We start from the raw sequence: 12516 nt of genomic DNA, 5'->3' as shown, positions 1-12516 counted from the left end.
TTTGCTTTCTGTGCAGCTGCCAGCTTATTTTTCCAATATCTAAAGTAGCTTAAGAAGACTCTACTGAAGGGAGGCTAAGAATCTCTAGCTGATAGTATGGCAATTTCTTAAACTACCTTAGCAATTTCTAAATTGATTGAGCAAATATATCCCTAAAATCATGATGTAAGTCTCAGCAGCTAATTTCAAGAAATGATTAAATAGTTTAATGGTGTGGGGTGTGTTTTTTTTTTGGTTTTTTGTTTGGTTTTTTTTTTGTTGTTTTTTTTTTTAAAATCTCCTGAGCTGTCTTTGTCCTCGCTTTGGTGGCTTATTAGTGTTACTCTTTTCACACTTCATTGCCAGCATCTCATCTTCCAAAGCTGATTATATTTCGACAATTTTCAGCACACTCAAGTGGGAAGAAGATATAATGTTGTTTTATTAATACTGGCTTTTATTTAGTTGTAATTGATAAACACGGAGAGTAATGTGAAGCATGTGATTATCTGCAGTAGCAGGGAATAAAGATAGTGAGGCAGGAGATCCCTATAGCTTATTGTAACAATTAAGAGCTGCTAGAAACTTTCTGCTGTTCCTTCTGAATGTGAAATAATTATCTAAAAAGGACTATTCTGCATATTACCAAAGGAATTACACTGTATTACTTGGTAGGTACAAATTTAATGGATGTTTATATACGCTAAATGGAAGTATCCTGATGTGGTGTAATGATAAAATGGAAGTAAAAATGCATAGGTCTAGAACATAGGTGTTAGCCCAAGAATTTAACTTTTTTCTGTGGTGTTTCTTTGTATGGAACAGTTGCTAATACAAATGTATGAAGGACAACTTGAATATATGAAAATATATATATATATATATGCATGCCATTTATGCTTCCAGAATTCTTTTCAGACTTAAACTGTCTGAAGAGTGTTAAATTAAGTGGAATTGAAAAGATCATAGTAGAAATGCATATAGCTGAATGAAACCTGTTCAGTGTAGGATATCTTAAAAAAAAAAAAAAAGCGCTGTTTATTCATGCGAAGTATAATATCATGAGAATATAATCATTTTGCATCTTTTTTTTGGTAGACTGTGTCAAGATATGGGAGAAACTAAATCAGGGATGGGAAGGATAACTTAGAACAAGTCAGTTTCAAACAGATTAAGAAATGTTGCCTTGATAGTGTCATGAAACTTTCTATTGTGTAACTTCTTGCTCTTCACTTTAAGTTATCAATCCATCTGATTGTGGCTTTGACTAAAGTGTCTGTGCCTTTTCTTAGCTTTCCTTGAGTTTGGTAAGGAAGGAGAAGTAAAAGTGTCCAAATGAGTTATTTTTATTTTATTAAAAGTTCTCTCAGTAACACAGTCTATCAGTTTGTCTAACTTAGTCCACATTTTATCATCTGAGGATTCTTAGATGCAATGTATTGTATTTTGAATTACCTGTTTGGAAGCACAGTGATCCTAAGCTTGAGAAGCAATGGGCATTTTCATGACTGGAATTGCTTTTTATACTGTCTATAGAGATAACAATAGAAAGAATAAGTTTGAAGAATGATTAGTGTAGTTTTTTCTTTTGGCAGTATGCACTGGAACGGCTGAAGGTCATGTGTGAGGAAGCACTCTGTAGTAGCCTCTCGGTAGAAAATGTTGCTGACATTCTTATCCTCGCAGATTTGCACAGCGCTGAACAGTTAAAAGCACAAGCAATAGATTTTATTAACAGGCAAGTAGTATTTATGAGGTGGTGAATACATTTGATGTCTATTCTTTGCATACCTTCTCAATATTTGCACAATTCTCTCCRTTACAGGTGCAGTGTTCTTAGACAACTTGGGTGTAAAGATGGGAAAAACTGGAATAGCAAGTAAGTTTCCCTACTTCACTGCATTATGTACAAACACTGACAAGTAGATTATAGATCTTAAGAAGTGTTACTGTTTCCAGAGTATTGAGGTGAGTCACTGATTGTGAGTAAAGTAGGATTTAGTAGATGCTTCCCCAGTTTTGATTGTGAATTTACCTTTAGATGAAATGAGGGGTTATCTGCCCTCTGGTGTGAGACARTGGTAGCTAGTTTTGTTCCTCACTGGAGGACGTACCAGTGCTGTGAGGATGTGGCAGCAGACTTTATAAGGGAAAGTATTCTCTTCACTAATCAGGTTTGTGCTTGGAGAAGTGGCAGCTCAGGTGTGGTTTCAAGACTTGCTTAGATCAATCTGCACCTGCAGTATTGCCGAAGAGAGCAGGGCAGTTGCTCTTTTCAGCTGTGGGGGCATGCTTGTGTACCTTCCCACATGCTAGCCCTGGCACTCTTGTGGCCACACAGCTAGTCAGTCAGGTCCCTCTGATCTGGCTGACTGTGTAAGTGCTAATACCCATACTAGAAATAGGTTTAGAGTATGTGGCTGAAACTGTAGCCTGAGGGCAGAGCTGCCCATCTTGACTGCAGCATAAACTAAGAACAACTTGCGTGAATTATGCAGTAGGAGACAGACAATGCTAGTCTGAAACATGGTAAAAGGGTGGCAGAGTATTTGCTTCTTGCCATCAGAATCTCCAGAAAAGTTAATCTGTTTTATACTAGGTGCTTTAAGATATACCAGATATATCTGGTATTTTTTCTRAACACTCTGAGGTCTTGACAGACCTAATTAATGAGTATACATTGAAAAGGAAGAGTGGTGGCAGAGAAATAGTAAAACAGCAGTTAAGAAGGGTAATAAAGTGAGAGAGAGTACATAGCAGTGTAGACTAGTTGATGCATTGTGTTCCAAATGATTTGGAACTTACTGAGTTGACTTCTGTCTTGGATAATTGGAAATAAAGATGCTGGTCATCTTTATTTCTCTGATTTATTATAGGTACTTTAGYTGAAACAATTTGAGAGGACCTGGCTTAATTCTGGCAACAAGGGAGTCAGAACTTTGRAGCTGTTTCTCAAGGGACTTACTTGTATCATAAAATTAAAGGCTTCTCTTAGAAATCTGGGAAAGGTTTTTGAGAGATCATATAGTTTAGGGGTCAACTGCTAGCTTGTAAGCTTGACTGTGCTCCTGAAACAGTACGACCTTCATGAAAGTCTGAAAATACAGGGCAATTTGGGATCAGTGCATAAACTGTTGGTTCCAAACGAATATATCCTCATTGTCAATATGGTGTGCATCCCACAGTGTAATATTCTTGTGCACAGTGAATTTTGTGCTTTTATTCTGTATTACTCCAGAAAAAGTAAATACACACACACACACAGAGAGAGAGAGAGAGAGAGAGAGAGAGAGAGAGAGAGAGAGTGAGTGTGTAAATGCATCATTTTGACCTCCTGGATGTGGTACTTACTGAAATCTGTTGTTGCTTCTGTATCAATTAAAATTTTAATGGTTCACATCCAAAAAAGCCATTGACAGCCATTCTGAATATAGTTCGTGATCTTGTACTGAAGCAAGATCTAATATCCTCAAATTGTCCTTCACTGATATTCCTTATACTGCAAGGTCTCAGAGAAGGTTATGCAGTATGCATGGCTAATCTGCCTTCATAACTCTTCCTAGTATACAAATTAAAATGTTTTTCGTGCAGATTCAGCAGATTTATGTTGTCATCCATCCTTTTCCCTCGGATTGAGCATGTTCTTTATAACAAAATCTGTGCATGCACATTGTCATGTCTTGCTTTATTTTTCTCTTGACTACAGTAACCCCTGTTTTCTTCCAATTTTCTTGTAGTCATGTTTCCTAGTCTCCTCTTTCCATTCTTATTTTTCTTGAGCAATTTCAAGGTGGTAGTCTTACGCAGTGCCAAGAATTGAACTCCATTCTGCAGCTGAGATCTTGCTTGTATGAAGAAGAAAAGTGTGTTATGTCCTATGTGTGGTGATATTAATATATTCAAAATGAGATTTGCCACTTTTTCCCAATGGYATCATGTTACTGGCATTTAGAAAGCTTGCTGTCTTATGCTGTTCAGCTGCTGTTCTGCAGTCATCCTGCCTTGCCTGCTCTTTTCCACTTTGTGCATTTGATTTATGAAGTTGTGTGACTATTCTTAATACTTCTGTTTTCAGCCAAGCAACAGACATAATGGAAACAGCAGGCTGGAAGTCCATGATCCACTCTCACCCTCACTTAGTAGCAGAGGCCTTTCGTGCACTAGCATCTGCACAGTGTCCACAGTTTGGCATTCCACGCAAACGGCTAAAACAGTCATGAAATCTTCCATGAACTTTAGAGAAAGTGAATTGACTCTACTCCTCCATGTCCAGAGGTGTTTTCACAAACCATAACAAGAATTTTTGTTATCCTTGTCCACAGAACAGAAGCTGAAAAAGCCTATTGTTTGCTTTTCAGATGGATAATTTATGGTTTAATCCTCAGCTTTAAATTAGACTGATTAATTCACTGAGAGGCCTTAAATTATCTTCAATGACTCTCTAGTCCATATAGTCTAATGTATCTTGATTTTTTTTCTTTTTTTAATTATTTTTTTAATGTGCCTTGTCTTTTTGACTAGGCTTTGCAGGATTGCACTAGCTCCATAATGCAGTAAAGTTGATAACTGAAGATTAATTTTTGAAAGGGATCTTCCATTATTTTCAAAAAAAAAAAAAAGACTTATAGTTTGGTCCTGTGCTAACTGGAAGGTTTTAACTAGCCTCTCAATGAAGGCACTTGAACTGGAGGCACATAATGTTTCCTAGACAAGTGCTAAATATAGGGAGAGCCTGTTTACCTTCAGAGAATGCCTACAGGCTATTTATGGCAATATACTGCTTTGAACATATTTATTTTTCATTGTGGGGGCAAATATGCAATGGTTTGGCCCAGAAGTGTATTTTCATTACAGTTTGTAATGCTTATTTTGTGTGTGTCAAAGCTGTCCAAATGGTAAAAAGAAACACAGAATAAACCTCTTGCTTGTGTTTCTTTATGGTCCATCACTAGTTTACATTTAATGCAGAACTGAACAAGAAGTGAAGTGTTCAATGTGAAGACATAATAGTATTGTAGATGGAAAAAAATATATCCCACATGTATGGTTACATGGAAAAGTAAAGGATGCATAGAATGACCAAATGTAAATTGAAGAAATGGGCCAAATGGATTCTGAATATGCACTTTTAATGTGTAACTTTTGTATGTTGTGTGGTACATATATATTTTGCTTTTGATGAATTAATGAGGTACAGGTAATTGTGGCTTAACTTTTTTAGATACATTTTAAGATACCCACAGCCACATGGGATTTAGTTTTGTTATAACAAAAAGGAAAGGCATGTCTTTTAAGACTCAGCTGAAGGTGACTATTGCAAGCTTTCATATTTAAGTAACTGAATATTTTCTTTATTTGAAAAAGACACGTGAATGGTAAAAACTTTGGAAGAAGGATTTTTCTCATCTTGATGTGTACAGCTTCCATTCACATCTAAGGAAGTTACCTACATGTCAAGAGGAGTATTTCCCCGAAATGTCAGATGATATTTGCAAGCAGAGACTTGCTCAATCTTGCATTTCAGTTATTGTACTAGCATTGTGGATGGTATTGAAATTCTGCATAATGTGAAAAGGATGAAACATTTGTAAACTGCTTGTCATGGGCCAGTTCTTTATTATATGAATCTTAGCTTTAATACCAACATCCTCAGTGTTTGATAGCTTTGTTTACGTTTGGGAGGAAAAGTCTGCAGTAGTGCACACTCTAAATGTTTCCTGAGTTATTACATTGAGTTTACTGTAATGGTGATAATATGCTATGTTTGTTCTTTGGGAAGACTTGGGTTTAACAGTGGGGAATGGGAGGAGATCTCACTTAATTTATGAAACATACTTGGATAAAGATTTTAGTTTGCCTATTTTAAAAAAAKTTATACGGAAGGAGGGAGGAGGAATCTCAGATTGTTTACTATCTTGAAACCTCTCTCCATCCTCATTTCATTAAGATTCATCAGAATTACTCCTAAAGGCATTTTTAGAGGAAAGAGAATATAGTTTTATACCTTGGCATGTAGTCATCCATTAGCAAAGGCAAATTGGAAAAAATGCCCACTCCAATTTCTAAGAATAAAATAACCTCTAAATGCATTTTCTTCTTATGTTCTAACTAAATCTTTATGGATAAAGTGTAAAATCGGAAACTTTAATAGTACATAAGGCATCAAATTATATATTTAGAGATTTATCCTTTTATCAATTTTTAAATATTTATCTAAAATTAGGACTCATAAACATTCTTCATAATAAGACATAAAGGTAATTGTTCCCTCCAAAATAGTGATGTTTTTGCTGCACTGTGTAATGCATTAGGACTATATATCCTCATACCCATCACTGTTAAAACATGCAGCGCTAACCTATGAAGTGACTTGAATATTTAATACTGTAATAATTGTCCAGTTCAGCTTGTTCTAAAGTAACAACATACAGTAATCTAATGGAAAGCTTAAGGATGTTATGAAGACTTTTTTTAAATAGAAGCTTAAATAGCACACTTTGTACCAAAAAATGTCAAACACTGTGCTGTAAYATTATCTACATTGTAGAGTGTCCACTTTTCAAGTCAAGCAGTGTATACCATACATTACACTAACAGAAAATAATGATAATTGATCTGTTTAGGTTTAGTTTTATTTATTATGTATATTTTAAAGTTTTGTCAGCTCTTAAGAAAAAGGTAAAACAGTTGCTGTATTCTTAAGTGAGTGCACTAATTATTCGCCTCTTTATTCTTTAATTAACTACATGCAGTGTTCTCACTGGARTGAGGTAGCTGGTAATAACCCTCTCTTTCAGATTCAGTGGCTTGTTTTTATTCCCTGCATCTCAAGAGCTTGCCCTTCTCAGTTGTCAGTTTTAAGTGCAGCAGATACGAAACTGATACAATGGACATTTTTTTCAGGCGGAAATCTTAGGGGGGGGCTTCTTAGCTTATATAACGATCAGGAATATAACTTATGAAGGTGCCATATTTTTGGCTTGCCAACACTACTCCCTCAGATACATGTGAACCACTGCTTCCACACTCTTCTGGGGAGAACCCTGCATGTGTTCTGTGTGTGCGTGTGTGTGTATGACTGTGCAGTGTTTTTGTTAAGAATGGCTTTCTAAAAATAAGGACTCGGTTTGCTGTTAAAAGCTGTTACTTTTATGTATTTTTTTTTCCTCCGCTTGCACCTCTCCTAAGGAGATGTTTTAGGTGGAAGATACTTCAAGAAATAATCCTTATTTACTAGTCCATTTACTGCATGCAGAAGTATGAACACATTGTGCCTTTTTTAGGATACTATTGCAATGAAAGGAAGATTTAAGAGAATACAAGATCTTTTTAAAAGGTATTTTTAAAGGTGAAGAATGCTGTTTGATACACAGTTGAAGCAGAAAAGTTACGGAGTATTGATTTGAGCTCTGTCATATGTTGATTCTTTCTTTCTTCCTAAATTCAGTTTCACTGAGGTAGAAACTACAAAATGAAATGTGGAAAAACTTCACAGATACAAATTGCATAATGGTATCTTTTTTGAAAAATGTGGAAATATTTGTTGTTAAAAGCTGAGTGTATGTCAAAATGTGCTAATCATGAACAGAAAGTTAGCTGTGTAAGTTACTTAAGTACTGATGCTTTTCTAAATATCATTTAGTGTAAAATTGACTTCTACACAAAGTGTCAATAGAAATGCTATGTGGAGATTGTTCCTTTTAAATCTTTATTGAAAGGTTTATCTTTGGGAGGAAAAAAGCTTTGTGCAGTATTTGAAATTGTTTTATAAAAAGACAGTGGATTGCAAAAGTGAAATATTGCTGCCTGAACTAATGTTAAACTTTGCCAGATTTTTACGGTTGGTTGAAATTCCTAATCTTAATTGATTTTTTTTTCTGTTTTGATAATTGACAAATGGAATGTTGTTAACTGTTCTCTATTTGGTATTGCTAGCATATTTAGGAGAGAGCTTAGCTTGTTAGCTAGCAAGACACTGACTTGATCTCCTAACTTGGCTTCTGCTCACAGTAAATGGACTGCATTTGTAAAGGGAATTCACATTTTAAGTGTTTTGCAATGAACTTAATCATATTTGTAACCTGGTTTTTGAAGGCTTAAAATAAATGAGTCCTGTTTTAGAAATTAAACCAGTGAAATGATTTAGACCTGTTTTGGGGTGGAAATGATTAAGAGAATTCAGATGTGTAAACAGTTGTATCRAACCATCCAGCCTTTTTTTATCAGCTGATGTTAATGGTGAAATACTTTTTGTACCTTGTTGCTGAAAATATTTTTGCATTTCAGCACATCAAGTTACAATAAAGTTGTTACTTATGCAGAATGTGTCTGTGGCTTGTATATTTTTTCTTCTGTTTGAAGTAGCTTTGCTCCTCTCTTTTGAGGAAGAGATATTTTAGCAGCACTGTGTATCAGCCAARTGTAAAATATACTGCTGTCCTTTTGGAAATCTTGTTGGGTAGGATCATATTGCAGTCCTGCTCTTATCTCCACTTAGTTATTTTTCCATTTTTATGCTTTCAAGTAAAGAGCTGTGAGTAGCTTAGAACCTCTCTCCCTGGGAAATGACTGCTTACATGGACTGTGTAGGAAGGAGAGTTGGTTCTGTGGTAACGAAGGCTTTATCCACGAGTCTCGTGGTTTCCAAGAGGTTTTTTCTTCCCTGCCGTGGAACTGTCYTTTTTTCCTGTCACTGACTGCAGGTTGATAATGCGCCCGTACAATGTCAGCTCCCACTTGATATGGGGGAACTGCTATCTGAGAGTAACCTGTATGGGTAGCTGAGGTAAGTTAATATGTTTATAGATATTTTGCAAAAATGTATAGAACTGTTCGTATGCTGCTCTATTTGAATTTGGAAGCAGACACTTCAGGAAACAGAACTCCAGAAAAGGATAATGTCAGGGTAAGTTATTTTGGGGGGATGGGRCTGGAGTGGCTCAGGCTGTTAGAGCAGACCCAAATGCCCACCTTATCATACCTAGTGTACTGCTAGAATAGGGCACACCTGTAATTATGCCTAAGGTGGCTTGGGTAACAAGCACTTTACAGCAGCACAGCTGCTCTTACCAGCACTATCTTGGGTGTTTCAGCACAGAATTTCACCATTTTTATGTGTAGGTACACACAATTCCCTGCATTTTCCCAAAATATATTCCCAAAAAGTTACTCCACAATGATTCAGCTTAATTAGTTCAAGTTCCTCAWGGAGCTCATGTCAACAACTGCATATGGTATCTTTACTTGTAAACTTGATTGGTTAGCATAGTGAATGGTTTTGTTTTATTTATGCTAGTCCCGATTCCTGAAATGAGCCCCAACTTTTATGTAAAGGGAATATTAAACTTAAGTCTTTTTTTTTCTTAAAAGGCTGTGTTTTTGTCCTTAGTCTTTCTGAAGTCATAAATTCATAAGTAAAAAAATGTGATATGTGTTGAGCTCCTACCTAAATGACTTTTAATTTAATCAAGATTTCAGTAAGGTAAGTTATGTTTATGCAGAAGAATATAACCTTTAATACTGGCATTTTTCTATATTTTAGATGGCTTCTATTACAAGTACTGTTTAAGTGAGAGTATTACACAATTATATTCCACTGAATTTTGTCATGTTTATTAAGTAAATTGTACTAAAAATACASTATATAGTAAATAATTTACTTATTTCAGTGTATACTTAAATATATGCACTAAGTAAATACAACCATTTGCATTATACATAAATTACTTTGCACTTTATATTGTGGTTGTATAGTAATAGAGATACTATTAATTGCAGTTAAAATTGTAGCATTTTTAACTGTTCATCATTCTCCAAACTTCCGAGTAATTTGCACTTCCTGCCTRGAGTATTGTATTCGTATTGAATTGTCTGTTTTGAAGATTTACTCTTTGTCCTCTCAGAGGAAACTGGAAGAAACAAGTGCAGCAGTTGAATGAAGCAGTTTAGACCTATGATGCAAAAGACTTCCTTTCTCCACTACAACCACTGCCACCAAAAAAAAAAAAAAAAAAAAAAAAAAAACTCAGCTGTGAAAGTTCATGGGTGCTCTTGATTAGAGATGGCTTTTCAGTGGTTGTCAAATAAGTTGTCTTTGAAACAGTATATGAAATTCATGCTTAAGGAAAAAATTGGGTTACTCATAAATCAAGTATAAATGGCAGAAATGGGTTTGTGATTTGAGATTGGCGGGGGAATAATTTTGCAGCATTTGCTTGACCTTTTCTTCCAAAGTAACTTACCCAGATTTGCTTTGAGTTCTCAAAGTAGTTTGAAGGAGATTACCCTAATAGCAGTAGCTACATGTGGTGATCTTCTAAAGGTAGAGAGGATTTGTTTTCCCTTGAAAATATTTCTTGACACTAATATTTTTGTCTTGCATTCTTAGTAGACTGTGGAGCATAGCAGTGTTTTTATACAGGTACTGTATTTCAATCAAGGGCATGTATATAATAAGTGAAAATCTGTGCTTTCCCAAACTTATGCATGTTTCATGTGTTGGCAGTGATACTCATGTAGAAAATAAATTATGCTATATCAAACTCAGCATCACTGATCAGAAKGGAGGCAATTTATGCCGCATTTTAAGCAGTTCTAGTTTTTGGCTTCCCACGTCTCTCACTGTATAGATAGCTATTTCTGTTAATAAAGATAAATTTTGAAGCATATGCAAAAAATTCTAGTAGTTTGACTTTTGTGACGCATGGAAGGCTTAAATCCTATATTTTGACCTTATTGCCAAGTAAATCATTTAAATGTTTCAATCTGAAGTTGGTAGCTTTCTATAACCTTTAATTTTATGTATTATGTACACATAATTTTCTAACCTAACTAGGTTAAGTTTATCAAGCTTTGATATTCTAAAGTTRCCTGCTACTGAAGTATGCAGCTATAGTATCTGCTGGTTGTGGTTGGCAAGGACTTTCTAGGGTTTTTTTTTGCTGTCCCAAATTAAGAGCTGTAATGCTCTYCATAGAGCCCACACAATATGTGTTTTTGTAGTTTTCATGGGKTTTTTTGTTTTTAAATACTATTTTTGCATCTTGTCCCTGTTATATCTTGTAGATGTGTTTATTCCTGAAAGGGAATCCCAGAACAACAAATACGTGGACATAAAAATGTCTTTGCTKCTTTTTGCCTGCAGCTGACTGGGATGTGGGGAAGCATGCCCAGAATATGGTCACTAAGGCTAGCTGATGGCTGCTGGAAAGGGCAGCTGGAGTTGACCAGTGCTGTTTGATTTAGGAGTTTTGATTTTGATCACAGATGTAACAAAGTCTTTTTATCTATAAGATGGCTTCTATGCTGTCTCTTTGCTGTTAACTTGTTAACACTGGAATGTCCTTAGCTGTTAAGGAAACAATACCTAGRACTGTTGCTTACTTGCTGGCTTTTCTGGGTAAGGTGAACTTATGAAAGGTAGATACAGAACAACACAGATGTTTTTCTGAATGTACCTTTCTCTTCAAATGTCTTGGGTTTTTTCCAAGAATGTGTGCTGGCATCTTTCAAATAATATAAATTATCTCATTTATTCAAGTCTCAAATGCTTTATAATAGACTTTCAGCAAGTTTAGTTCTCCTGATTAAAGAAGGGAGATGCAGCTTTTATTTTCTGTTTTAAATAGAAAATAATCATGTCAGATCTGGTTAATTTCAGAGCAGAGTATAAGAAGGGTTAAACTGTATGTTAGGAAAATATGAAGTGTTTTACCAGTAATGCTAGAATAGCAAACATTTATGTTTGACAAGCTGACAGACCAGAGAATTGAAACTTAATGAATCTTAATGCTTTCTGTCATGTACTTCAATTTTCCTAAATTATTTCTTCAATTAGTTCTAATCTTTGTGAAGGAGTGACTAATGATAATTAATACATTCTTAAAATTTGCATATTCAGGCTTCAGTCTTTCTAAAAAATGTAGATTTGTGTATGAGGGCAAGCCAGGTTGGTTTGGGTTTTCTTTGGGTGGTTGTATTTCAGATTTTCAGTTGTATGTTGTTAGTTGACAGGGAGAGTGGATTAGAATGAGTTTAATAGGCATTTTCCATAAGAAATAAGTTAGACGTGTGTGTGTGTGTATATGTGTATACATATGTATATACACACTATATATATAGAGAGAGAGAGTATAAATCCTGATGTAGGACTTTTGCTGTTCTTCAGAGACTTTTTTTAGGACCTCTGTATGCATCCTTGATRTTATAATTCAGTCTTGTCCTACTCTTAACTTGCACATGGAGAGAGTTACTCAAATATATTGTGTGAATTTTGTGTTTAAAATTGATGTTCTGAGATTCTGAAAGCTGTTGCTTTTTCTATATCTTSTCTGCCTAAGAGCCCAAGCTTTCCATGCTGCTCTGCAAGGTATCTAACCTTTGACTGCAAAGAACAGTTTTGGTTTCTGCATAATAAGTCTTGCCTCTTCTGATGCCATTGCAAGGGAAAGAACTGAACTCAAACAAAAGTATTTTTTCCAGTAATGAGAAAAGGAGTAGCAGGATAAAAATTCATAGTAGAATGTCAGGAAATAAAGA

The 12516-nt window shown here is 35.3% G+C and overlaps 1 protein-coding gene across 1 annotated transcript in view; it reads left to right on the top strand.

Annotated features, from left to right (window-relative positions):
• The window catches only part of SPOPL (speckle type BTB/POZ protein like), a 21707-nt gene extending 13405 nt beyond the window's left edge, over positions 1–8302 (top strand). Inside the window, exons 8-10 of the mRNA XM_085320971.1 lie at positions 1575–1717; positions 1805–1858; positions 4055–8302. Coding sequence (XP_085177097.1) covers positions 1575–1717; positions 1805–1858; positions 4055–4199 — 342 coding nt within the window. The 3' untranslated portion in view covers positions 4200–8302. The remainder of the gene's footprint in view (positions 1–1574; positions 1718–1804; positions 1859–4054) is intronic.
• Positions 8303–12516: the final 4214 nt, after the last annotated feature.

This window comes from Rhea americana, unplaced genomic scaffold (assembly GCF_003343005.1).
Source record: "Rhea americana isolate MKP2758 unplaced genomic scaffold, rheAme1 scaffold_67, whole genome shotgun sequence".
NCBI classification, from domain to species: Eukaryota; Metazoa; Chordata; class Aves; order Rheiformes; family Rheidae; genus Rhea; species Rhea americana.
This window is presented reverse-complemented; position numbering and strand designations above follow the sequence as displayed.